Source organism: Oncorhynchus masou, unplaced genomic scaffold, assembly GCF_036934945.1.
Source record: "Oncorhynchus masou masou isolate Uvic2021 unplaced genomic scaffold, UVic_Omas_1.1 unplaced_scaffold_877, whole genome shotgun sequence".
NCBI lineage: Eukaryota > Metazoa > Chordata > Actinopteri > Salmoniformes > Salmonidae > Oncorhynchus > Oncorhynchus masou.
Genome location: NW_027015233.1, coordinates 26,700 through 54,000, shown reverse-complemented (window position 1 = coordinate 54,000; position 27,301 = coordinate 26,700). Strand labels below are relative to the sequence as shown.

General features: G+C 45.7%; 3 protein-coding genes across 5 annotated transcripts in view; 1 reads left to right on the top strand and 2 right to left on the bottom strand.

The window, feature by feature from the left end:
• LOC135537956 (tuberin-like) overlaps positions 1-324 on the bottom strand; it is a gene marked incomplete at its 3' end in the record, with an annotated part of 80,795 nt that extends 80,471 nt beyond the window's left edge. The window contains 1 exon segment of the mRNA XM_064963964.1: positions 142-324.
• A 29-nt stretch (positions 325-353) lies between these two features.
• On the top strand, positions 354-10,549 carry LOC135537958 (endonuclease III-like protein 1). 2 transcript variants are annotated; one of them, XM_064963967.1, is made up of 6 exons: positions 354-841; positions 1,185-1,456; positions 6,431-6,601; positions 7,812-7,971; positions 9,721-9,826; positions 9,972-10,549. In XM_064963967.1, exons 1-6 carry the CDS (start codon positions 589-591, stop codon positions 10,297-10,299), a joined length of 1,290 nt encoding a protein of 429 aa, XP_064820039.1. In that variant the 5' UTR covers positions 354-588; the 3' UTR covers positions 10,300-10,549. The 2 variants fall into 2 exon arrangements, with proteins under 2 accessions (XP_064820039.1, XP_064820040.1); XM_064963968.1 differs by having other exon boundaries at positions 354-1,046.
• Positions 10,550-12,354: 1,805 nt separating this feature from the next.
• LOC135537957 (alpha-2-macroglobulin-like) lies at positions 12,355-26,896 on the bottom strand. 2 transcript variants are annotated; one of them, XM_064963965.1, is made up of 37 exons: positions 26,824-26,896; positions 26,289-26,376; positions 25,937-26,117; positions 25,395-25,551; positions 24,268-24,320; positions 23,913-23,933; positions 23,491-23,656; positions 23,318-23,402; positions 22,403-22,550; positions 22,179-22,299; positions 21,644-21,753; positions 21,389-21,562; positions 20,363-20,596; positions 19,912-19,978; positions 19,693-19,838; positions 19,400-19,549; positions 18,912-19,064; positions 18,679-18,766; positions 18,361-18,508; positions 17,870-18,095; positions 17,661-17,787; positions 17,440-17,561; positions 17,294-17,345; positions 17,138-17,221; positions 16,856-17,032; positions 16,308-16,383; positions 15,971-16,127; positions 15,810-15,884; positions 14,665-14,827; positions 14,208-14,398; positions 13,741-13,956; positions 13,474-13,598; positions 13,152-13,242; positions 12,993-13,061; positions 12,745-12,847; positions 12,579-12,632; positions 12,355-12,444 (listed from the first exon to the last, which is right to left on the bottom strand). In XM_064963965.1, the coding sequence occupies exons 2-36, from the start codon at positions 26,372-26,374 to the stop codon at positions 12,592-12,594; spliced, it is 4,383 nt and encodes a 1,460-aa protein (XP_064820037.1). In that variant the 5' UTR covers positions 26,375-26,376; positions 26,824-26,896; the 3' UTR covers positions 12,355-12,444; positions 12,579-12,591. The 2 variants fall into 2 exon arrangements, with proteins under 2 accessions (XP_064820037.1, XP_064820038.1); XM_064963966.1 differs by having other exon boundaries at positions 18,361-18,505.
• Between the last annotated feature and the right edge of the window lie 405 nt (positions 26,897-27,301).

The window sequence follows — 27,301 nt, the reverse complement described above, 5'->3', positions numbered from 1 at the left end:
CGTCCGGAACAGCTGACAAAATAGCGAACGGGGAGAGAGAAAGAGCGACACAAACAAGCACTAATAAATAGATATTGTTGACTAGCTATCTGCTTGTTTTCGTTCCAGACCTAGGGCTTTAAAAACAACGGAAGTTCATACCTTCTATCGATCTAGATGCGTTTCTGGCGTCATTCACGTGAGGCCGGCAGGTGGACAAAATACCGAGCAAGACAAATTCATGCATTTAGAATTTGTTTATCCCAATATTTCAAAAGCTTTCCCCAAGTCAGATCAGTCCCCCCACTCGACAACCGGATGGACTGTCGGGCACTTCCTATAAAAACACGTTTGTCGCGGGAGTTGACGGGAAATGTAGTTCCTACTAAAGATATTGCTCGACATTGCAAGAGGTGTCGAGTTAAAAAATGTAACATTTGTTTAATGTTCTAGCTAGTCTTAACGTGTCTGTCGTTTGAAAATTAAATCAACAACCCTAGTAGGTCACGTTTCAATATCCATCAATAGTACTTGGAAAATGTTACCAAAACTTATATACATGTGTTTTACCTAGCTAACCAGATTATCACTAAAATAGCTAACAAGCTAATGTTGTTAGCCACGGTCCGTCCCACTCGCAGCACAACGGTATCCTATGCTTTCCACTGTTTCAAAATGACCTCGCCTTATTTCGTTGAGAGTACCGCGGTCATCACTCGGAGCGGTAACAAGACCGTGCCCCGTGCCGGTTTAGCCACGACGTTAAAAACTAGGATGGAGAGGAGAGTGTTGAGGGCGCACGTGAAACAGGAGGAAGACGATTCGAGCGTATCAAATCAGAGTTTGGGACGAGACGTTTCAGGTATGAATCCGTTTTATCACAACATTGCCCTTCTGACATTTACAAACTGAGGCAATGTCTTGCTGCATCATTGAGGGACTTACAGATGGGACAAGCTGTAGCCTAAAACAACAACTAAGAGATGACGACAGTCTTCAGAGAAAGAGAGCCTATGGCCTGGCTATATGCACACAGTCTGAATACACCCCTAATATCTTTGACACAGGTGACGATGATGTCTACTACTTCCTGTATGTTCAGTTGTTCTGTACATGAAGAATGTGACATCATTTCTGTGTGCCTCAGAATGTTCAGCACACCTCATCACTCAACTTCTGTCCCCCGCCCCTACTTTACCTTGCAGATATTGGCTCCTCTAGGTTCTGTAGCTCATCCATCGGCCAATCACAAGCTGAGCCAGACAAAGCCCTGTCCCTGTTACCACTGGCACCCATCCTGCGTAGGAGGCGGGGCCAGGTGAAGGTGGAATACGATGGGAAGGTGGAGCCTAAACACTGGGAGCCTCCTGATTGGAGCAAGCAGCTGGGTCATGTGCGTCAGATGAGGAGCGCCAGGGACGCGCCTGTTGACCTCATGGGGGCGGAGAAATGCTACGACACACAAGCCCCTGATGAGGTGGGTGAGACCCCACTGGTTTCTGTCTCTCTGTCGTACACCTCCCACTACCGCTTTGCCCCCCCAGCTAACCCCCTGCTGTCTGTCCTACATCCAGCCAATGCTAACCTTTACCCCTACTGCCTCCATCTCTGTTGTCTGCTTGGGTCCGTACCACTACTGTCCAGTCCTATGCTCCTACTGACTCCATCTCTGTTGTCTGCTTGGGTCTGTACCACTACTGTCCAGCCCTATGCCTCTACTGACTCCATCTCTGTTCCCACTGCTACCCAGCCCATAGCTACTTCAACAGCTGTGTCTACGTATCCCCCTGCCCTTGGTTCGTACCCTACTCCTGCCTCTGCCCAGCTTCAGCCGAACCCTGCCTCTGCCCCTGTACAGGAACCTGAACACGTCTATACCAACCACAATGCCCTTCTCCTGTGGGGTTACTCCATTACAATTTACATGATGATTTACATTACAATTTACTTTAAGATTAAGATTCCCCACCTTCCTTCCTCTCCCCTCCTCTCTCCCCCTCTTACCTCCCCACCTTCCTTCCTCTCCCCCTCTTACCTCCCCACCTTCCTTCCTCTCCCCCTCTTACCTCCCCACCTTCCTTCCTCTCCCCCTCTTACCTTCCTTCCTCTCCCCCTCTTACCTCCCCACCTCCCTTCCTCTCCCCCTCCTCTCTCCCCACCTTCCTTCCTCTCCCCTCCTCTCTGCCCCTCTTACCTCCCCACCTTCCTTCCTCTCCCCCTCTTACCTCCCCACCTTCCTTCCTCTCCCCCTCTTACCTCCCCACCTTCCTTCCTCTCCCCCTCTTACCTTCCTTCCTCTCCCCCTCTTACCTCCCCACCTCCCTTCCTCTCCCCCTCCTCTCTCCCCCTCTTACCTCCCCACCTTCCTTCCTCTCCCCCTCTTACCTCCCCACCTTCCTTCCTCTCCCCCTCTTACCTCCCCACCTTCCTTCCTCTCCCCCTCTTACCTCCCCACCTTCCTTCCTCTCCCCCTCTTACCTCCCCACCTTCCTTCCTCTCCCCTCCACTCTCCCCCTCTTACCTCCCCACCTTCCTTCCTCTCCCCTCCACTCTCCCCCTCTTACCTCCCCACCTTCCTTCCTCTCCCCTCCACTCTCCCCCTCTTACCTCCCCACCTACACCCTGGCCACTGCCTCCACCTCCCCCTCTCTCCGCTCCCTCATCCTCTCCGGGTCAGAGGTGGACCAGCCCCTGCTACCCCCTGCTCCGTGCCGTCCACACATTCTTCCCCGGTATTATGAACCTCCTGTTGACTACCTGGTCAGGGTCTATGTAGGCCTATGTAGTACTGGTCAGGGTCTATGTAGGCCTATGTAGTACTGGTCAGGGTCTATGTAGGCCTATGTAGTACTGGTCAGGGTCTATGTAGGCCTATGTAGTACTGGTCAGGATCTATGTAGGCCTATGTAGTACTGGTCAGGATCTATGTAGGTCTATGTAGTACTGGTCAGGATCTATGTAGGTCTATGTAGTACTGGTCAGGGTCTATGTAGGTCTATGTAGTACTGGTCAGGGTCTATGTAGGTCTATGTAGTACTGGTCAGGATCTATGTAGGTCTATGAAGGATTATGTAGTACTGGTCAGGATCTATGTAGGTCTATATGTAGTACTGGTCAGGGTCTATGTAGTACTGGTCAGGATCTATGTAGGTCTATGTAGTACTGGTCAGGATCTATGTAGGTCTATGTAGTACTGGTCAGGATCTTTGTAGGTCTATGTAGTACTGGTCAGGATCTATGTAGGTCTATGTAGTACTGGTCAGGATCTATGTCGGTCTATGTAGGACCTGATGAAGGATTATGTATTGGTAATGCCACGATGTAACACTGGTCATGACGATATGTAACACACAAAGGGCTCATTCCTGACACATACAGTATGTTGTCTGTGCCAATCACACAAACTCCTTTTCCACGGCTGGTGGTGACTGTTACCTGTAGGACGTTAGAACACACAGAGGTAGTAGCAGGGTTCCACCAGTAGAACTAGATTAACCCTGCAGGTAGAACAGTAGAACACACAGAGGTAGTAGCAGGGTTCCACCAGTAGAACTAAATGAACCCTGCAGGTAGAACACACAGAGGTAGTAGCAGGGTTCCACCAGTAGAACTAGATGAACCCTGCAGGTAGAACAGTAGAACACACAGAGGTAGTAGCAGGGTTCCACCACTAGAACTAGATGAACCCTGCAGGTAGAACAGTAGAACACAGAGGTAGTTGCAGGGTTCCACCATTAGAACTAGATGAACCCTGCAGGTAGAACAGTAGAATACACAGAGGTAGTAGCAGGGTTCCACCAGTAGAACTAGATGAACCCTCCAGGTAGAACACACAGAGGTAGTAGCAGGGTTCCACCACTAGAACTAAATGAACCCTGCAGGTGGAACACACAGAGGTAGTAGCAGGGTTCCACCACTAGAACTAGATGAACCCTGCAGGTAGAACAGTAGAACACACAGAGGTAGTAGCAGGGTTCCACCACTAGAACTAGATGAACCCTGCAGGTAGAACAGTAGAACACAGAGGTAGTAGCAGGGTTCCACCACTAGATGAACCCTGCAGGTAGAACAGTAGAACACACACAGGTAGTAGCAGGGTTCCACCACTAGATGAACCCTGCAGGTAGAACAGCAGAGTGCCCATCAGAGGTGGAGGGGTTCTCCAGAGCAGGGTCAGAAGGCTGTAGATCTGATTTCTGTTCCAGGATCAAGGTGAGATACATCCAGCACTATAAAAGGAGGCTGTAGATCTGATTTCTGTTCCAGGATCAAGGTGAGATACATCCAGCACTATAAAAGGAGGCTGTAGATCTGATTTCTGTTCCAGGATCAAGGTGAGATACATCCAGCACTATAAAAGGAGGCTGTAGATCTGATTTCTGTTCCAGGATCAAGGTGAGATACATCCAGCACTATAAAAGGAGGATGTAGAACTGCTGTCACTGGATATGATTTGTTATGAGCTTATGAAACAAACAGTGCAAAAGTGTTGGAGATGGGAGATGGGCCGAGCTCGCTGGGGTGTATTCATTAGGAACCAAACAGAACTAGGCAGGACTTAGCTGCATTTGTCCAATAGAAACACTTGATTTCGCTGCAGTATGTTTTCCGTTGGAAAACTTTTTGCTACAGTGTGCGACTAATTTAATACATCCCAAGCTGTTTTCATGAGGCCAGTTCAATCAGGCTTTACCACCATGACAGACAAGGATATAAAAGTTAGATGTCACGTGACATGTTGGTTATGCACACCTGTTCTCCCACCAGGAGTGATGAGTCAACCTCCTTCTGAGAGTGGAGACCTCTGTAGAAACTGTACACCTACTGAACACTCCATTTTAACACAAGGCAGTGCATAAGAGGCACACGAGCAAGGAGATACTGTTGGTTATGTAATGTATGTGGACACCTGCTCATTGAACATCTCGTTCCAAAATCATGGGCTTTTTATATTGAGTTGGTCCCCCTCCTTTGCTGCTATAACAGCCTCCACTCTTCTGGGAAGGCTTTCCACTAGATGTTGGAACATTGCTGCAGGGACTTGCAGCCAAGAGAACATTAGTGAGGTCGGTCACTGATGTTGGGCGATTAGGCCTGGTTTGCAGTCGGCGTTTCAATTCATTACAAAGGTGTTCGATGGGGTTGAGGTCAGGGCTATGTGCATGCCAGTCAAGTTCTTCCACATTGATCCACAATCTGTATGGGCCTCGCTTTGTGCACGGAGACATTGTCATACTGAAACAGGAAAGGGCCTTCCCCAAACTGTTGCCACAAAGTTGGAAGCACAGAATCGTCTAGAATGTCATTATATGCTGTAGCATTGAGATTTCCCTTCACTAGAACTAAGGGGCCCGATCCATTAAAAAACAGCCCCAGACCGTTATTCTTCCTCCACCAAACTTTACAGTTGGCACTATGCATTAGGGCAGGTAGCGTTTTCCTGGCATCCGCCAAACCCAGATTCGTCCATCTGGACGGCCAGATGGTGAAGTGTGATTCATCACTCCAGAGAACGCGTTTCCACTGCTCCAGAGTCCAATGGTGGAGAGCTTCACACCACTCCAGCCGACGCTTGGCATTGCACATGGTGATGCTTAGCCATGGAAACCCATTTCATGAAGCTCCTGACGAACAGTTCTTGTGCTGACGTTGCTTCCAGAGGCAGTTTGGAACTCGATAGTGAGTGTTGCAACCAAGGACAGACTACTTTTACATGCTACGCACTCCAGCACTCTTGAGGTTCTGTTCTGTGAGCTTGTGTGGCCTACCACTTTGCGGCTGAGCCGTTGTTGCTCCTAGACGTTTCCAATTCACAATAACAGCATTTACAGTTGACCGGGGCAGATATTTGTTGAACTGGCTTTGTTGGAAAAGTGGCATCCTATTCCGGAGCTCTTCTGTAAGGCCATTCTACTGCCAATGTTTGTCTATGGAGATTGCATGGTGGTGTGCTCGATTTTATACACCTGTCAGCAATGGGTGTGGTGAGATAGCCGAATCCACTAATTTGAAGTGGTGTCCATATACTTATGGGTATGTAGTGTAGTTTACTATCTAAAAGATACCAGATTAAAGACTGTCCCCTCCCCTCCTCTTCCCCTTCCCATCAAGAGAGGCATTACCAGGTCCTGGTGTCTCTGATGTTGTCTAGCCAGATTAAAGACTCTCTCCCCTCCTCCTCATCTCTTCCCCTTCTATATATATATATATCCCATTTAGCAGACGCTTTTATCCAAAGCGACTTACAAGTCGGCTGGGGCCACTACTTTTACATATGGGCGGCCCCAGCGGGAATCGAACCCACGACGCTTGGCGTTGCAAGCGCCATGCTCTACCGACTGAGCCACACAGGACCCTTCTCATCAAGTGAGGCATTACCAGGTCCTGGTCTCTCTAAAGTTGTCTAGCCAGATTAAAGACTCTCTCCCCTCCTCCTCATCTATTCCACCAGGTGCGACGTTACCAGGTGCTGGTGTCTCTGATGTTGTCAAGCCAGACAAGGGACCAGGTGACCAGTGCGGCTCTGCAGAGACTCAGGGCTCATGGCTGTACAGTGGACAACATAGTCAACACTGACGATGACACACTGGGACAACTCATCTACCCTGTTGGCTTCTGGAGGGTAACGCACACTGTACACTGCCTTCACAAAGTATTCACACCCCTTGACTTTTTCCCACATTTTGTTGTGTTACAAAGTGGGATTAAAATGGATTAAATTGTGGGGGTTATGGGTCAACGATCTACACTCTGTCACAGATAAAGTATATTATATTGAAAATTCATGGAAATAAAACACTAATATATCTTGATTAGATAAGTATTCAACCCCCTGAGTCAATACATGTGAGAACGACGACAGCTGTGAGTCTTTATGGGGAAGTCTCTTAAGAGCTTTCCTCACCTAGATTATGTATCATTTGCCCATTTATTATTTTCAAAATTCTTCAAGCTCCGTCAAACTGGTTGTTGTTCATTGCTAGACAACCATTAGGTCTTGCCATATATTGTTTTATATTTAAGTCAAAACTGTAACTCGGCCACTCAGGAACATTAACTGTCTTCTTGGTGAGCAACTCCAGTGTAGATTTGGCCTTGTGTTTTAGGTTATTGTGAATTAATCTTCCAGGGTCTGGTGGAAAGCAGACTGAAGCAGGTTTTCCTACAGGATTTTGCCTGTGCTTAGCTCCATTCTGTATATTTTATCCTGAAAAACTCTCCTGTCCTTAACAATTAAAAGCATACCCATAACATGATGCAGCCACCACTATCCTTTAAAATATGGAGATCGGTAATCTGTAATATGTTTGAGGCAAATGCAATACAACACTTTGTATTCAGGACAAAAAATGTATTGCTTTGACCTTCCTAGTTTTTGTGGATGAATCTGTGTTTGAAATTCACTGCTCGACTGAGGGACCTTACAGATAATTATATGTGTGGGGTACAGAGATGAGGCAGTCATTCAAAAATCATGTTAAACACTATTATTGCACACAGAGTGAGTCAATGAACTTGTTAAGCAAATATTTCCGCCTGAAATTATTTAGTCTTGCCACAACAAAAGGGTTGAATATTTTACTGAAGACATTTCAGATTTTTTATTAATTTGTTTAAAAAAAATTTTTTTTTTTTTTAAATATCCACATTATGGGGTATTGTGGGTAGGCCAGTGACAAATATCAATGTAATCCATTTTAAATTCAGGCTGTACCACAACACCATGTGGAGGAAGTTAGAATTCAGGCTGTACCATGTGGAAAAAGTCAAGGGGTGTGAATACTTATGAATAAAACCTTGACATGTCTTCTCTCCTACCCCCCCTCCTCCAGACCAAGGTGAAGTACCTGAAGCAGACATCAGTGATGCTCCAGAGGGAGTTTCGAGGGAACATCCCTAACACAGTGGAGGGCCTGGTAGGTCTACCTGGAGTAGGACCCAAGATGGCTCACCTGGCCATGGACATCGCCTGGCACCAGGTCTCTGGCATAGGTAGGTATGGCTCATATACAGTTTGAAGTCAGAAGTTTACATACAGTTTAGCCAAATACATTTAAAGTTTTTCACAATTTCTGACATTTAATCCTAGTAAAAAAATCCCTGTCTTAGGTCTGTTAGGATCACCACTTCATTTTAATAATGTGAAATGTCAGAATAATAGGTTTTATTTCTTTCATCACATTCCCAGTGGGTCAGAAGTTTACATACGCTCAATTAGTATTTGGCAGCATTGCCTTTAAATTGTTTAACTTGGGTCAAACATTTCAGGTAGCCTTCCACAAGCTTCCCACAATAAGTTGGGTGAATTTTGGCCCATTCCTCCTGACAGAGCTGGTGTAACTGAGTCAGGTTTGTAGGCCTCCTTGCTCGCACACGCTTTTTCAGTTCTGCCCTCACATTTTCTATAGGATTGAGGTCAGGGCTTTGTAATGGCCACTCCAATACCTTGACTTTGTTGTCCTTAAGCCATTTTGCCACAACTTTGGAAGTATACTTGAGGTCATTGTCCATTTGGAAGACCCATTTGTGACCAAGCTTTAACTTTCTGACTGATATCTTGAGATGTTGCTTCAATATATCCACCTAATTGTCCATCCTCATGATGCCATCTATTTTGTGAAGTACACCAGTCCCTCCTGCAGCAAAGCACCCCCACAACATAATGCTGCCACCCCCGTGCTTCAAGGTTGGGATGGTGTTCTTCGGCTTGCAAGCCTCCCACTTTTTCCTCCAAACATAACGATGGTCATTATGGCCAAACGGTTATATTTTTGTTTCATCAGACCAGAGGACATTTCTCCAAAAAGTACGATCTTTGTCCCCATGTGCAGTTGCAAACCGTAGTCTGGCTTTTTTAAATGGTGGTTTTGGAGCAGTGGCTTCTTCCTTGCTGAACGGCCTTTCAGGTTATGTCGATATAGGACTCATTTTACTGTGGATACAGACACTTTTCTACCTGTTTCCTCCATCTTCACAAGGTCCTTTGCTGCTGTTCTGGGATTGGTGCGAAAAGAGCAAGTCAAAGTATGTTCATCTATAGAAGACAGAACGCGTCTCCTTCCTGAGCGGTATGACGGCTACGTGGTCCCATGGTGTTTATACTTGCGTACTATTGTTTGTACAGATGAATGTGGTACCTTCAGGCGTTTGGAAATTGCTCCTAAGGATGAACCTGACTTGTGGAGGTCTACAATTCTTTTCTGAGGTCTTGGCTGATTTCTTTTGATTTTCCCATGATGTCAAGCAAAGGGGCACTGAGTTTGAAGGTAGGCCTTGAAATACATCCACAGGTACACCTCCTATTGACTCAAATAATGTCAATTAGCCTATCAGAAGCATCTAAAGCCATGACATTTTCTGGAATTTTCCAAGCTGTTTCAAAGAATAGTCAAGTTAGTGTATGTAAGCGTCTGACCCACTGGAATTGTGTTACGGTGAATTATAAGTTAAATAATCTGTCGGTAACAATTGTCGGAAAAATTACTTGTCATGTTGAAAGTAGATGTCCTAACCGACTTGCCAAAACTGTAGTTAGTTAATTAACAAGAAATTTGTGGAGTATTTGAAAAACAAGTTTTAATGACTCCAATCAAAGTGTATGTAAATTTCCGACATCAGCTGTAGGACTACAAATCTCATACTCTAGTCTGCATGTTGTGAGGTCTGATGTTGTGCAGAGTTGTAGTTCTATTGTGGGCGTCTTATAATGGGATAGTTTTTCTATTGTTTGTGTGTGAGTAGGCGTGGACACACACGTCCACCGTATCTCCAACCGGCTGGGATGGACGAGAGGTGGGACCAAGCACCCAGAGGAGACACGCAAGACCCTGGAAGACTGGTTACCAAGGTGACACCACCACTTCCTCTACCCCATCAGGTCACTCGTTGACAAATCAGATCCCTTACAGCAGGAAAGAGAAACATTTTGCCTTGTGATTTCTGTCCGACATGATTGATGAAGATTGTTGATCTTCCTCTCTCTTCCGACACAGGGATCTATGGAGTGAGATCAACTGGTTGCTGGTGGGGTTTGGTCAACAGGTGTGTCTACCTGTCAATCCTCTCTGCTCCGTGTGTCTGAACCAGCACAGCTGCCCCTCTGCCCACCAAGCCTCCCCAGCCAAGAGGACTAAAGCTGGGTCACCTCGCTCACCACACTCCCCCAAGACCTCCAGGGTCAAGCTGGAGCCGTGTTCTCTTGGTTTGGGGTTACCACCCCCCTCCTCCTCAGCCACACCGGTCAAAGAGGAACCTCTGGCTACCGCCCTCTCCCGCCTGCCCAGAAAGAGGAAGTCGAAAGCCAAAACCTTCTCTCCATGATACAACAGAAGAGGGTAGCATCCCTTTAGAGATGTAGGGACCGTATCCCAATTCTCTCTCCTTCCTCCCAAAGTGTGCTCGTCACTTCCCTTGACTGATTTGAAATGAGCGGTACTAGAGATATGGTGGTATTCACTTCTTTAGTGGGAAGACCATTTTTGGACCGAATTTCTGTGGACTCACAACACCCCAAAACTAAACCTTCACATTTTTACTTCAACTAATAAATACTTTTTCAAATGATCTCAAACACATTTGTATATTGTCCAATACAATAATCGTCACTTAATGTTTAGTTCCCGAAACATAGCGACCTGACAATTTATCCTTCAACTAGGCAAGTCAGTTAAGAACAAATTCTTATTTACAATGACAGCCTAGGAACAGTGGGTTAACTGCCCTGTTCAGGGGCAGAACGGGGGATTCGATTTAGCAACCTTTAGGTTACTGGCCCAACGCCCTAACCACTAGGCTACCTACAATACTTGCAGATATACCAGAGTGACTAAGATGTGTAGGGGTCAGAGGTCCATTTGGAATTAACAATGCGAGTGTAAAACACCCTGTTAATCAGAGCCACAAGGGATTGAGTTCCCCCAGGAGACGACAGGGTGGTTTGGTGACCACTCCCTTACTGGATCCAACTGACTGTCAGGGTCCTAATCTGAGTTTATGGGTAGAATACACGTGATATCATTATACCCATAACATCAACCCACTTCAGTGGTCACTATTATCCATTAATATACATGCAACAACTTCAATGATTTTACAGAGTTACAGTTCATACAAGGAACGCAGTCAATTGAAATAAATGAGGCCCTGATCTATGGATTACATTTGACTGGGCAGGAGCACAGTCATGTGAGAGCATAGGCCCACCCACTGAGCCAGACAATCAGAATGAGCCCCCCCCTCCCCCGATAAGGCTTTACTACAGCCAGAAATACTGCAGGTCCATCAGCTGCCAGGTGGCTGGTCTCAGACGATGCTGCAGGTGAAGCCGGATGTTGAGTTCCTGGGCTGGCAGGATTACAATTCCTGGTCGTGAGGCCGGTTGGAAGTACTGGCACATTCTTTACAAATGACTTTTGATGCGGGAAACTAGAGAAATGACTCAATTATCTGGCAACCGCTCTGGCAGACATTTCTGCAGTAAGCATGCCAATTGCACGCGCCCTCAACTTGACAGCTGTGGCATTGCTACAAAAATGCACATTTTAGAGCGGCCTCATTGTCCTCAGCACAAGGTGAACACGTGTCATCAGCCCCACCTGTCAAGTGGATGGATTATCTTGGAAAAGTAAATGCTCAAATTTGAGCGCTTTCTTCATGCGTATGGGACATTTCATTTCAGCTCATGGAACAATTTACATGGTGATATGTGTTCACTATTGTTTAAGAATTGCTGAGTACTGGCCAATCAAAAGGGCTTGCTAAATCTTCTGAACCGAAACAGCTAGTATTGTACCGCCGTCGAAAGTAGAGCGATTGCTTAGTTTACTGTACATGCTGAGCTGTCAGTCAACCCAGAACATTCTGTCCCATTGTCAGGTCACAAACACTGCTTTTCACAGCTACTCTTAATCCCAGTATGTTTGCATACTAAAGTCTACGAACGAGACGCGGGTCGTGTTGTCAGTAGGGCTCTAGAGTATCTGTTGGGTCGTCAATCTCATTGATTTGTGAGGCGTTTACCACCACATCTTGCCTTGTCCACACCATTCATCAGGAAGTCAAAACCAGGACTCAATACCTTGTAAGACGTTTATATCATTTAGTGGTAAAAGGTCCTGACCCATTCCCTGATGAGAAGCAGGCCTTCACAACTACAGGGGTCCATGTCACAGACTGAGGAGCAAAAGAGATGACAACCCAACGGTGCCTACAACATTTACACAGTTGGCGACCCTGATTAACAGCACAGATGGAAACTACACCTCCAGAGAGCTGCTCTGTTTACTGGACCCAATCACATTGCTTAATGTACCCCAGGATGAACACCACTGCCTCAATATTCACCTCACTGCTCAGAGACAAAAATGACTCCAGAAAAAGGTTCCAATGAAACATTTTATTTCAAGATCCATAGTTTTTGAAAGACGTCTCAATGGTTGCAGTTGCGACATCAACGTCATCTTCCATCTGTCGAGGAGCAAAGACATTTAATGAAATCCTTTAGCAAACTGACCAGCATTTAAATTAAAGGAAGACTGGCTCCCTAAATCACGTATAGTACACAAGTCAGCACCAATAACTCCAGATTTCAAGTAGCTCACCAGCTCGGAAGCCCTACTTGCAAGGGAAGACGTATTCTGTCTCAGCCTGGTCACCTGTAACCGTAAGACAGCTTTGTTTCAATAAATGAAAACAAGTTGACCAAATGTTCCTCAGAAGAGGGGGGGGGGGGATAATGTTTTGGGGAGGGTTAGTAGAGTAACTTACTTGGCTGGTAGTAGTCATAGATCTTGACCACTGCTGGCTTTAGATTCTGTACTGGGAGCTCCTGTATGATGTCCAGGGTGATGCGGAAAGGAAGTGATGTTAGCTGTTGGGAGAAAAAACAAACATACGGGTCATTCAATGATCAAAGCAGAAGTTACTGTACATCAAAATATATTATGTTTAAATGAAGCCCATTATATGAAGTGCCATGTGAATGGTTTCAAACTGATAGATGGTTTTCACCTCACCTCTGTCAAGTACATTAACACATGGTCATCTTTGATATCAACACGATCCACTTGACTTGAACCCCTCAGCTGTGAAGACAAGTCATTAATATTGCCTGGACAAAGAAACATCATCCTTAAACAAAGGGACCTCCATGGATAAATGTCACAACAACTCACCCTCCCCAAAGAGTCTGGATCTGGAGAAAACCCAGAGAGCATTTTCAAATCCACTATAATCATATTGGTGGTGAGCTCCTTTCCATGATATCTGAGAAAGAGATGATTGACAACTGATTTTAATAATCAAATGCTTGGATTATTTTAGCCATAAAGACCAGATAAGCATTCTGACTGATCCAAGCCGAGGTACCAACTATTAGGTCAATAACCGATACAGGTATAACAAAAACTAATTAATTTGGGTCAAACCCATTCTGCAAGTCCCGCTCCAAGATAACACATTTAAAAGAATTAATACAAATATGTCCTTCATTCTGACCGAGACTGGAGCGTCAACGTGACTCTGGGTCTCAAAGACTTCCTGTTGCAGTCCACCTCTGGAGTCACCTGGACACTGAGCGTTGTGCTTCTGGTAGGAGTAGGGACGTTGTAGCGGAGCGCCACCTGGGATAGAGAAGAGGAAGTCAGGGAAACCATCCTGTCCGAATACAAACATTTTATGAGCCGGAAGAAACAGCTTCCCTGTAATGTGTATTAAAGTGCATCTTGCGCCACAGGACTGGAGGAGAGATGTGTATTCACTGACCTGCACTGAGGCACAAGCACTGCCCTGCACTTCAACGCTGTACTTCCCTTCTGTGTCCTGCAGCGCCCTCTCCTGGTACAGAAGCTTGTTGTTTTGGTTCACATGGAAGAGGCACCGGTCCCCACTGGGAGACCTTACCGTCACTGTGCTGGCTCCTCCTCTACTGAACACCCTGGTGGAGTAGAGAGCCAGGGCCTGGAGGGCCACCACCGTGTCCTAGACAAGCAGACCACAGGACAATCAGTTCAAAATGAAGAGGCACTTTTAAAGGGTTGATTATTTTCCTCACATTGAACAGTTGCTAAAGTGACAAAATCCCAATTCCATCCATTACGATGATGGTTTCTAGGCTCCATCAGTGGAAGTGAGCCTCACCAGGTTGGACATGAACACATGCCCTGTGGTCTGATACAAGTCAATGTTTGTACGACTGCACCATTTCAGACACTGGTGTTTAGGAAGTATACCTGGGTGGAAGAGAAGCCTCCGTAGGCGTTCTGCTGCCTCACCAGCCACCTGACGATGCGGGAGGCGTAGCCCAGGTCAGAGGTAGACCGAGAAGAGGCGCTGAGGGACGCCAGCAGAACGTAGGAGCTGATCTCCACCTCCAGGGAGGGTGAGGTCTCCGAGGAGGACTGGGACCAGTGCAGGAGACCCCCTGAGGGTTGAGGAGCACACACCAGAATAAGGACTAGTTTATTCATCCTAATACAGACTATACCATACAAAGTTCTGACCTCCCCAATTCATGTCCAAAACTATTTTAGTAGCAAGAGTATTTTTTTTTCTCTTCTTAACCATAATTTAAAATTAATAATTTTATTGGGCCTCTCTGGAGTGCCAGATGGTCTGCACTTTTAGGAGTACTCCATTATCCAGGCATGCTCAATCAAGGCAAGACAGCGCTACCAGGATATAGCTCACCCTCTTGAAATGAGATGGTGTCGAGGTGCTGCAGAAGCCGGGCCCGTGTCTCCATGTCACCTGCCAGGGTGAAGGTGTAGGCCAGCAGAGCAGTAGCGTAGGTGTTGGACAAATCACTGGTGGAGTTCTTCAGGCAAGACAAGCTGTGGTCCACAACAGGATCCTAGAGCACAGAATGACAGCAGCACATTAAAAGCCGGCCTGGTCCCAGATCAGTTTGGACTGGGTTCCATTCAACTTGCTGTTCTGGGGCCTCAGGCAGTTCAAATTGTTGATTAGGGAACACTTTTTGCTGAGGAACCGGATTGTTTTTCCTTGTACATTTTATTACATTTGTAAAGGGTATAATTTGTGTATATGCAGAGGTCCCCTGCTAACGAGGCATGGCACTAAAAATAAAGCTGAAAAATCAAACAAACAGATCTGGGACCAGACAGCACATTTCCTTTCTCACTTTACAAAAGCATAGTGTTTAGGGAATTTATCAATAATGACTAATTATGTATACATTTCAAATCAGGACTGACTAATCAGAATACTAAATGTTACTATACATGTATGAGTTTTCATTCTTGATCCCAGTACTGAAAATAATGTGTGTGGGAACGTGGGCAAAAGTTAGAACAATGACAGTCTGTTCCTTGGTACACTCTCTAGAATGCTCATCTACACTGACTGGCCTTGGCTCAAGGCGAGGGGGGAAGGCTTGAGAGCTATAGGGTTTTTCTACCAGTGTCAAGAAGAGACGGAACATTTAGAAAACGCTGATGTAATTTTCAGTTTATAACCTGTGGTAAAATGTGTATGAACTCAGTACTCTTGAATAAAGGCGGTTAGACTTAAGACCAGACTGTCCATTCCTATAAAATAAGGGTCTTACAAATCATTACGAATTGACAGAGTGTTGAATTTAATTGGGTATTAAAACAGAGGAATTAAATTCCTTCAACACAGAGCCTAATCTCAGTAGTAACAGATCTAAGCCCATTCTTTGTTATTTCATAGGCTACTTGCAGAGAAATTACTTCACTACGTTGTAGAAGCTGTAAATGACAGTTGATGTAAGACAGATTTCATACAGGAGGCTGAATGAGTTGCCTGTAATGACGGTGTGAGAAATGGTTCCGTGGAGTGAAGCTACTTACCGTCACGGACATGTTGAGCTCCAGCATTGAAGCAGTGATGTAAGCCGTCAGTGTGACTTCCTCCGTCACTCCACCCTAGAAAACAATGTCAAGACACCAACTGTATCTAGCCTGTTGAAATCAAACTATGGCCGGTCTGACCAAACAGACAATATAAATACCTTCATTCGGTTGTTCAAGAGCTTCCCTAAAGTTCTGAAACAGCCATGTTGGCCTTGTTGACGTTCCAACCAAGTCTTGGATCGCTCCATCGTTGCCGGGTCAACATAGATGAAAGACTGGGCTTTGCCAAAGGATCTCAAGACAAAAGCAGTCAGCCTGAAGGAAGAAGTGGATTCATTTAAAAGCCCTGACATAATATCGTCAAGCTCCAAGTCACGACATCGCACGTCAGCTGTCCTATCCATCGTCTCCGTGCCAGAGATGCCATTTGATTGGTCAATACGTCATTGAAACAGTGGTTTTTACCAGTAGGTGAAACACAAGCCAAGTACTCACCAGGTGTTCCCCAAGCCTTGTCCAAACGTGCTGTACGCACCATCAGCATTCTTGTAGTTCAGCTGCCTTTGGTAACCTGCCGGTGGGTTTTCATCATCAACGGTGACCAAGCGCTTGTCCTATTCCCAGAGTTGTGCCCAAAACGGCTCCCTATATCTCAGGGCTCTCCAACCCTGTTCACGGAGAGCTACCCTCCAACCAAGTTGTAATTAACCCCATTCAACCAGCTAATTATTAGAAGGGGTTGGAGTGAAAACCTACATACAGGACAGTAACAAGGTTGGAGAGTCCTGCCCTATGTAAGGAATAGGGTGCTATGAGACAGTGTCAATATTTTACCATCAAATGACTTCAGTAGAAAACCATGTGTTGGGTCAGTGATGTTAAGACATTGATATCATCTGTTATGCAGCTCCGCCGTTACCGTGACAGCAGGGTAAAATGTGGAGAAACACTAAAATAGAAAACGAAATCCTCTAATTGGACAAATCCAGCCCGGTTTGTGGATTTGGCATCTTATCAAGACAGATTTTAAGGGACTCTCCTACCACTAGTAAGGAACTTGTTGGCCTTCTCTAGGATGGCTGGCGTGAGCTGCTCTGTGTTCCTCAGGTACTCCAGGATGTAGATATTGGGGGAGAGCAGGGCCATATTCTGCTCCCCGCACCCATACGGCATCTGCAACAGTCCATCCAGGTTGTTGAGGGCCCGACCCAGGATGTCCCCTACAGAGAAACGAGGGACTTTGTTAGACTGTCCTCTTCAGCAAACAGCAGCATCGTCACTGGAGAAGGGTCGTCTTCCCACCCCTACGCAATGGTTTATTTTACCCAGAACCGAGAGGGAAATCCTAGCAGAGCCATCCACCACATTCTGGGGAAGTTGCAGTTCCACCTCCTCCGTCAGAGCTTCTCCTGTGGACACAGAGGAGCTGAATGAAGATGATCACATCAACCGTGAACATTCAACGTTGATTCATTACTGACCAGTAGGGCACAGCAACCAGTTGTAGGTGTGGCTCTTCTCTGTTCCCTCAGCCTGGAGGAGGAGAGGGATTCATTTCAGAGGCAGTTCCACTAGACAGTATCTGTGCTACCTAACGTTAGTTCTCCCACAGCAGTAGACTACATACCTTCACCAGCAGGCTCCGTGTGACTGTGTCAACGCGTCCTCTCTCCGGTACGTTCACAACAACATTGTCACACGCAGTCTGGGACCGGACAGCCTCCGCACTAACAGACACGTTCAAAACCCCTACACACAGTACAGCGCAGGTTACACAACACACAGTACGGTGACAGTACACAACTCAGGTTGACGTCCATTCTGCCGTTTGAACAGATGAAGACTAACCCAGGACAGAGGGGGCCATTGTCCAACTGAAGGTCTTTCGTCCATTGGCACACAAGCACGAGGAGTGCTGGACATCACGCAAGGCTGTGAGAGTGTAGTCTGAGGAAAGAGCTGGAGTCACAGAAACCTGCCAAAGAGGAACACGGCGTAAGATAACGTGGTACGACAAACAATACAACTCAAGAAACCATCCTGGTGCAGTGTCGTACCATGATGCACTTGGAGAGGTAGTTAAACACAGTGGCCTTAAGCTCAAAGTGCTCTCCCCGGATGACTGAGTAGGGCAGGGTGAGCTCCAGGAAGAAGGGCTGGAAGACCGTGAGCTCCACCAGAGGAGCCAGACCGAAGCCACTGGGGGCCAGGCAGAAGACCTCAGTCTCCCAGGTGGTGATGGTGTCTGGGACTGTCAGGGGGACATCTAAAGATCCAGACTCCCTGGAATAAAGAGGTCAGAGTTCAAACAGAAAGACACCACGTGTCTAATAGAGAAGGACTCATTTCAACAGTTTGTTGTTACAAATGCATTTAAGCTTCATCTAACCAGGGACACCCATTGAGGTCAAAGGGTCTTTCCTAAGAGAAAGCTGGCCTACAGTTCACAGAGGTTCAGGTTCCTGATCTACACCACTACTGTTTGGATATGAGGCAAGAGCTAAGAGGGCTTTCACCAGAGGTCGGCCTCACTCTGCAGAGCACTTACCCAACTTCCACAAGGTCCCAAATCCATGTCTCAGGGAAGAATGTACGGACCGTCTGTATGGGTGGCGGAGGTGGAGCGGCAAGTCCAGCCGCAGCCATTTCAAGTCGAGGACCCGCTGATCCAGGCCCAGCCATATGGCTGTAAGCTACTACCAACACAAAACATGGCCATTAGTGTCAAGTTAAAAATAGACTGAATGCTGCTGGGCTCAGTGAGTGCATGTAGTGTTTAGGCTTTGTCATTCTAGCAAAAGGTGATCCATAACCCAAGATTCATTAGACTTGGCAATGAGAATAAGGGTTGGGAAGGACATCTCACCATAGGAGCGATAGTACTGGTTCCCCTGGTAACTGAGGCAGGAAGGTACTCTTATATCCAGGTTAGTCGCTAGCTTCAGTCCCAGTGTCTAGAAATAGCAGAACCAATTTAGTAATAAAAGTCCGTTTTGTCATTCTATTAAGTTTAACACATTGTAACAGTATGGTGACTGATTCTTCCCAGAAAGAAGAAAAAGAGGCTTCAAGTTGAGAAAACAGGGCAGAAATATTTACCTGAAAAACTGCGTAAGGATCATTTGTCTGCTCAGACGGTCCATATGGGTGTGGTATTATGGATCTCCTTGGTCTAACGCGTAAACATGCTACTGGATCTTCAAGCTCGTAAGGAATATAGGTCGTCTCCTTGACCGGTAACAAATCAAATATCTGGAAAGGGACAACAGGGAGGTGTGAAATTACCTTGTTCATTGGGGACCAAACAGAACAGACTGAAACCACTTCTTGGGGAAAAGCTCCATTTTGTTGTCCATTGCTCAACGTTTAGAAAGTTCTCCCATCAATAAGGAGGTGCTTTCCAGTTACTGAGAGGCAATAGAAAGTGGGCCTCAAGCCAGAGAATGAGTCCCATCACATTTGATAAAAGCTCCCAACAGTGAACAGATCCACTCCATGTCTGCTGTAGTCACTGGTTGTATTCCCAGCACCACCAAAACAGTAGGTATGGTGGTACCACTGTTGTTCACTTCAGTGAGCCGTGTTACCTTGTCAGCATCCAGCCTCTTCCCTGGCTCCATGACGCCAACACTCTGGTCAACAGCACTGAGGCCACAGAGGGAACCGGGCCGGGCCGAGAGACGCAGGGTGTTCTCCTCCCCTGGGACAGCGTTGGCGGGAGAGAACTCGACCAACACCTGGCAGACACAGATACCATTACTCCAGGTATGATACAGTCTGCATGGAAATACTGGACACCTTTCATAAAAGGACAACAATGTTTGTGATGTACAGTCACTGGGGATATGCCAGACTCCTCCACACACACACACACACACACCTTGTTCCTGAAGCATTTCTCAGTGGGGAAGTTCATGCTGTGGGCGATGACAGTCTCACTGGGTAGCATACTGTACACCAGGAGCTGAACCACCGGCGCCATCTCTGGGACCACTGCCAACGTCAAGGTGACGTCACCCTCGGCTACTACAACGCAAGAGCAGGTCACTCATTAATCACCTTCCAGAACGTTCAGAATCGCTTAATGAAATTCACTCACCAGGACTGTCCTGCTGCACAGTAACATTGATGTGTCCATGCTGAACTATGACCCCTCTGGACAAGGCCTGGAGGGAAAGGAAACAGTTCTCAGCAACAGAGTGGAGACGTTGCAACCTGGACTCATGGGGTAGACGTAACACGGTTAACAAATCCAGGACTCCAATTAGTACGATACGTTAGCACCTATTCATTTGTAGATAACCTATGAAATGGATGATGGGCATGAATTTGCTAAATGTATTATTTATATATTACGAATTCCAATTTGTAACATGAGCAAGGTTGGGTTACAGTGGTTGATTAGGAGTATTGGTGTAGTTTAGGAACATCCTTCCTTTGAAAGTGTGGCTGGGGCCTGAAATGATCCTGGTCAAAAGGAGTGCAAATAGGAAATATGGTGCTGTTTGAGAGACACCATGGGTTTGCAGGTTGTTCTTGGTTCTACTCACCAGGTAGAGGACAGCCACAGAGCCCTTTGGGACAGTCTCCCCTGCGATGGCATAGCGGATGGTGATCGACACCGCCTGCCCACACGCCAGTGGTTTCTCCATCTTCTGAATAGCCAGGGAGCTGGACGGTTTAATGTCAGGGGCAGCGGGCTGGATCAGCGAGAGTAGGTGTTGCCCTCTGTTGAAATAGGGGACCCTGTATCCTGGGTACTCCACTTGTGGGGTGTCGCTCACCTGGGAAGGAACAAAAGGAATAGTAACTAAAGGCCCAATGCTAAATCAACCCCAAGAGCCCGTCCTATATACAGTGGGGATCTGAGAGGATGACAGGAAGCAATACGATAACAGATCCACCTTACTTCCACCTAGCCTGTTAAGGTCATGACCTCTGGGCATCGTTTCCCCAACTGTCCTGGGGACCCCAAGCGGTGCACATTTTGGTTCCCCGTCACAGGAATGTCATAATTCCTATGTGTTCATTAATTAAATGCACTATAAGAATTTGTAAGATTCTGATTTGTATAAAATAGACAGGGACCAGTCTTATCAAAATTCGATAGTATTTATTCTCGGAGCTCGCTGCCATGAAACCACAAACAGTTTATATACAAAACATGACGTCATAGGATATAAAATGTCTTTCCTCCTATGACCAGGACAGAACAGGTTCAAAAATGTATTCCAACCCACGAGCTCGCTCACTCCAGACACACACTTATCCAGATCAACTTCTGGAATCTTCACCTTCATCCATCACGATTTAGAAGACAGTTCCAGATAATGGAAAACTCTACCTGATCAAAACATCCCAGAGCTAAGTTGAGTCGGTTCAACCGTAGGTTAACAACCCTTTTTGCTTGCTTAAAGACCCACAATCCCTTCCTTATGAATTAACATTATTAATCAGATATAATAAAGAGTATACGTTTAATTAGTTATAGTTCTATTTAAAATGTAGATATTGTTTAGTCCCAGACACTGGCATCGAGTATAAAGTCTCTCAAACCTAGAAGGAATCATACTTACTACGAGGTTAATATTCTCTTTGGGCAGACTGGTTGTGTTGACGGAGAACCTGGCAATACCGCGACTGTCCGTGGTTAGGTTCTGTAGTCGTAGATATGAGGACCAGCCTTTCTCCTCCAACAGGTAGACTAACATGTCAGAGATGGGTGTGTTGTTATATCGAACAGCATTTATCTGAGGAAAGGGCGGGAAGCAGTTCAGGAAGCAGGACAAACCAAGCATCCACAATGCAACAGGAACACCATTTGGACTTACCTTGCCTTCGATAATTGATCCATGCTCATAGATTTGGGGCGTGTCAACAAATGTGAATTCTCCAATCACATAGGAGAGCTCTACATTTTTTTCCTCTGACAGTGTAATACCTGTCAAATGAGAACAAATACGGTATATTTCACAATGCAGAAACTGAATTGCAGTGCAGCTTCCACAGAATATTAAAACAGCATTATATAAAACCCTGCTGCAGCACCAACGGTCAAAAAGCTCTTTCTTGCCAACGCAGAGTCACCCAAACTCAGTTCTGGGACCCCCTGGGTGCACCTTGTAGTTTCTTGCCCTGGCACTACAGCTGATTCAAATCAAAACTACATTAGGAGATGGTTATTTCAGTCAGCTGTGTAGCGCTCGGGCAAAAACCAAAACATGAACCCAGGGGGAACCCCAGGACAGTTAGGGAACCTGATCTAATGAAACCGGCAGTCGTTACGTCGCCATCAGCTGAAGTGAAACGAAGGGTTTGTATTGAGTCAACATGACGCATCTCATAATGATTGTGATGAGGACTTGCCGGTCCCCTCCTCCTGTACTTCTGCATGGAAACTAAACACGTCTCCCAGCAATTTCTCTCCTGCATTCTTTGTGAAAGGGGCCATGTTGAAGACATAAGAAGCACAGCCAGTATGGTCCATCTAGGAAAAGCAAGCAGAATCACATAAAAACACATTTAAATCCCATTCAAAATGTAATATGTTGGTAAAAACAGCACTACTCGTTTCAGGAAAGCATACAGACCTCTAATGACTCTTTGTGGCACGGAGGTGTGTAATCAGGAAGTCCTTGTGGATTTCGCTCATCAATTGTTATTGGTATCACTGCATTGTCCAAAGGTCGGCACAACTTCACCCCTGCTTTACCAGGTACAGGCTGCCCATACGTGTATCTGATTTCAATTCACAACAAGACAAGTGTCAACTTCCTACATCCAGTTACCATATTAAAAACATAAGACCTAAAGGCTTGAAGTCAGGCGTTTAACACGGTCAATGAATCTGGACCTGTATTCATAGAGCCTCAGAACGGGATCAGTTTTAACTATAGATCGTAATGAACGAGGTCACATGTCAGGCTGGGACCTGATCCTAGAACAGCCATCCTAATCTGAGACGCTTTATGACCGAAGAACCAGCTGTTCATGGAAATGCCACTAACAAATCTCAGGGATCCTAGCAGCACTATAGGTCTTCAATTAGCATGGGTCATTAATGCAGACCCTATGCATATTTAAGGACTTTTATATTTAAATAAGTGTATTTGAGTATCCTCAAATGCATAACAATTTCCAAGTGTATTATCAAATGAAGCTCCAGTACTAGCAGAGGCTGCTGCCTACAGACTTGACATCATTGGAATACTAGTCACTAATAATGCTTACATACCTTGCATTACTCATCTCTTTATACTGTATTCTATACCTTTGACATTGATCATCTATGTTGCTGCACCCGCAACATGTGTTGTGACAAATACAATGGCATTTACTTGTATTTTCAAATCCTTAATTTGAAACGTGAAAGTAAATGTAATACTTCTAATAGTAGTTACACCCAGGTCTGCCTTCGCGTAATGAGATAATTAATGACATGTAGTGGAGTTACACATCACCTTGTAACTAGAGTACACTGCAAAGCACCAATAGTGTTTACTCACTCTGCACACACTTTCACTTCATACTCCTCTTGAACAACGCTGATCTTGTCAGTGAGGTTCATTTTGATCTCAAACTTGGGCAAAACTACAGATAAAAAGAACAGCAGTCAACTCCAGAACGTTCCAGGATTGTGATGAAACATTACCGAGCATGAAAGAGAAACTCAACCTACCATACTGTTCTACCTTGAAGTTGTGGTAGATTTTCTCTTCACCAATCCACACTACAATGGTATAGGATCCTACAGGTGCTTCAGAGTTCAGGGGGTGAGAAAGCTGCAGAATGTTGCCACTGGATGTAGTGTTGACCCACTGTCCAATCCGGTTGTGATTAACATCCTGTTGGTTCATAGGAAGGGGCGTGTTCAGCAGGACAACGTTGTGGAGAGTTCACAACAGTATACAGGACAAGGAGTCAGTTCTATCTGCAACAGTCATCTACTGAAGAGGGCCCAGATTACACACAACACTGAGTGGAAATATTTAGCTAACTTGCACAGTAGGTGGCTATGAGGACCTAGCTAGCAGGGGGAGTCATAATGCTGCAGTCTTTACACTGACAGTCAACATAAAGTGACACTAACAAGGATCTTACCTCAAGTTCCACAACGTTGTACTGTGAAGGGCAAAGACAAGAGATGGGTTCATGTTTCATTAAGAACTCCAATGCCAAAACAGAGCATAGCTGTCTACAGCTACTAGACAGGTGATTGGCTTGGTCACTTAATGTAAACATCACATGTAGCATTTGCAATTCAACCTCAGGAAAAGATGATCCCATACATTCCAATCTGACCTATATGAATGGAAGCCTCATGTCCTGGCTGGTTGATTGCTGTACATAATACCAGACTGCTATGTCCATCACAGTATTGTGACACTTCTGCATCTTGGATTGAAATAGTAGAGACGGAACTAAAATACTATTGTCAAAAGTATATTTAACTCACCAGCTGATTGACGGGGCTAAAATGTGTATCCAAGGTGACGACTCTAAAAAGCACTGTAAAAAGCCAATGAGAAGATTAGAAGCATAATTTCAGGCAACTTTCTCACTTCCAAGGATTCCCAGAAATACTGGTTGAGGATTTCCAGCCTGATTCCAGTGTACATATCCTGAGTGAACCAGGGGGATTTACTGCATCTGCACCACGAGGCTCTTCAGATGTCTACCGTTTCCCCTCTACAATCCCCATAAGACACGCATGACGTTAGAACAGAGTGGACGGGACCAGACTGGGGAACAACATTGCCAGCAATGATGGTGTTACTTTCGACACAATTATTGCCTGATGCATTTCAAACAATACTGCCTTCAGATTTCAGTACTTCATTGTAATACCGTTATAGCCTCAAATAAACAAAGGGAGCATGGTGGGGTCGTGGATAACTGTTGTCAAAATGGGGTCAGGAGCCCAAAAAGGTCAACGCCCCGGAGTAAACCATTACAGAACATGCCAACACCTAATTGGCCTGTTTCTTAGCAACCAGACTAAAGGTGTACCGATGTAACAGGGTTATATTGGTGATTCCCCACTTTATTGTTAAGCCAATGGGTTTTTGGTTTGAGTTTTGTTTTGCCTTCACCTACTCAACATGGCATCTTATTGGCTGGTTTTCGTAGCTTGCTTACGGGGGGGGGGGGGGGATGTTCCAGTAAGAATCGTCCCAGTGAACAAGCACCAAACCAGCGGGAAGTTGTTGGTTGCAAAGCACTGTACATCAAGTGATTTTTATACTCCCAAGTGATGATTTAAAATGTACAACTTGTTTGTAAATGTTATTCGATCACACATAAGATGCAGCGTTTTTTGGAGAATATTTGTTGTGCATTTTGTTGTAAAGAATTCCCGCCAGTACTAGCTAGCAACTTACTGTGTCTGGTGGGGGGGGTTCATATATTTTATACAGTGCGTGAGTGCAGAGTAGGGTGGTGAGCCGTGCATTGAATGACGTGCAATTTTGTGCTGTTCCTATCAGAATCAATCTCCATGACTGGTGCTACACGTTGGAGGTGTGTCGATGACTGATTGTGCACAACGCAGGCAGAGTCCTGTTACACCGGCTCTAACATTACCCGTTTGTCCTGGGTTGTAGATTGGTTTGTCCGTTTGGATGAACGTCATGGGGCTGTAGGGTTTGATCATCACCCTTCTCTCCTCTGTTGATAGGAATGTCTCCCCTCGAACCTCCACCTTAAAGTTCTGCACTTTGTCGCTCTTCACACGAGGGGCCTGTCAGGGACAGAAACAGGGCAACACCGGTCAACAAACGGACCGATAACATAGGACATTCAAATGTGGTGCCGTGTGGCCCAGTTGGTAAGAGCGTGTCACTAGCCACTTCGAGGTAGAGCGTTTAACTACTGCAGGGATCCATTATGCATTCGGCCTACTGTAAGTTACATATGTAACTTGTCTCTATATTATATACTAGAATTCAATCAAAAACTGGTACAAATTGGTGCCCGAATCACAGAAAAGTTCTGGTAGGCCACCATTGACATTTCCCATGAAATAAGCTGGCATTGCACAAAGAAGCTAAGCGATGCATCAAAGCTGAGCAGTAAAGTCCACTCTTAATGGAATGGTTCTGGAAGTCCACCAGTGCTGGGCTGACCTGAAACTGGAAACAGCGGTGAAACTCTTGGTCAGAACTCTGGTGGAGAAGTCTCTTGTTCTGCCCGTCGGCCATCAGAGATACGGTCATGACCAGGGTCTCGTTGGGCTGCAGAAGGCTGGCACAAAGCTTGGCCTCCGAGCCTGCCTGGATCACTGCAGGAACAGCTACCATGTAAACCCTACAGAGAACACACCCGGCAACAGGAAAATCAGTACATCTCTAAACACAAAGCCAGGTCAAATATACATCTGCAGAAAGGGGAGATGAAAAATTGCTCTGACAAGAGAACGTTAAACCGAGACGAGAGACGCAGGTCTGACCACTAAACTCTAACTGCAGATGGACTTACGGTCTTGGGGTCTCTTGACAGACACAAAGCCAGTGAAAGCAGGCAAACAGGATCCATCTCCAAACCTGAAGCCCAGGAAGAACCATGACTAAAGGAGAAAAATAAACCAAACCAGTTATGACCCAGTATTCGTCCTAGGAAGACCTGCCTACTGCAAGTTCATTTCCTGTCATTCTACCATTGGGCAAAGAATGTAACAATTGTATGATCAATTTCATGCAATTACAAAATTTTGCCAGTGGGCAGAAAGAAGAGGCCAAATGCACTATTATTTCCGTCAATTCTAGACATTCCCCCATGACTATGCCATTTTAATGATAACTGAGTGACTAACAAAATCAATGTTAGTCTAGTGTGCATAGTCTACTATGTTACTATGCCCCTTTAGAGTGCATTTGCTATTGCCTGTAAAAGATCAGATGAATGCAAAAAAAAATGTTAGGCGTTAATTTATTAGAAGTTAATCGCCGACCTGATATGTGAATAATGATTGCGCCACAAGTTACCATAACACCTGTGGTCAAGGCATACTCACCACCGCGATTTGAATATCGATTTAGAAATGAGACGACTCGGTCACGTCTCCTTAAATATCCTGCAGGTGCGCGGCTAGTTCCGGATTTGTTTTCTAGTTACTAAGCGCGCACACCTGCTGGATATTGAAGGCGTTCGATTAAGCTGAACCTGGGTTGCACTTGACCGGGCATAACCGGTAGGGAGGAGTACCTCTGAAAAGGAACAGTAATCTGCGCTGCCCATTCATAATAGTCAACAAGGCAGCATGGTGCATCGTTCAGGATCATACATGTCTTTTCGATAAAATGGTCGAGTTTTCCAATATTGGAAAGGCAGCTAAAGCACATAATGGGGATTTTATCAACACCGAACACTTAGGCCAATGACATGCATATGAAACTATCCACGTACTTAACCTTGTTTTGAACCGAATTCGCCTTTGGCGGCACCTGGTTCATACCGGAAGGCAGCCCGGTTACAAAACGAATGCAATCCCG

Coding starts and splice junctions, on each gene's coding strand:
- LOC135537957 (XM_064963965.1), bottom strand. CDS start 26,374: ATGGTTCTTCCTGGGCTTCAGGTTTGGAGATGGATCCTGTTTGCCTGC. Junction 26,118..26,288: donor TGTCAAGAGACCCCAAGACC/GTAAGTCCATCT, acceptor TGTTCTCTGTAG/GGTTTACATGGTAGCTGTTC. Junction 21,563..21,643: donor GATCAATTATCGAAGGCAAG/GTAAGTCCAAAT, acceptor CCCTTTCCTCAG/ATAAATGCTGTTCGATATAA.
- LOC135537958 (XM_064963967.1), top strand. CDS start 589: ATGTTGTTAGCCACGGTCCGTCCCACTCGCAGCACAACGGTATCCTAT. Junction 842..1,184: donor TTTGGGACGAGACGTTTCAG/GTATGAATCCGT, acceptor TTTACCTTGCAG/ATATTGGCTCCTCTAGGTTC. Junction 1,457..6,430: donor ACACACAAGCCCCTGATGAG/GTGGGTGAGACC, acceptor CTATTCCACCAG/GTGCGACGTTACCAGGTGCT.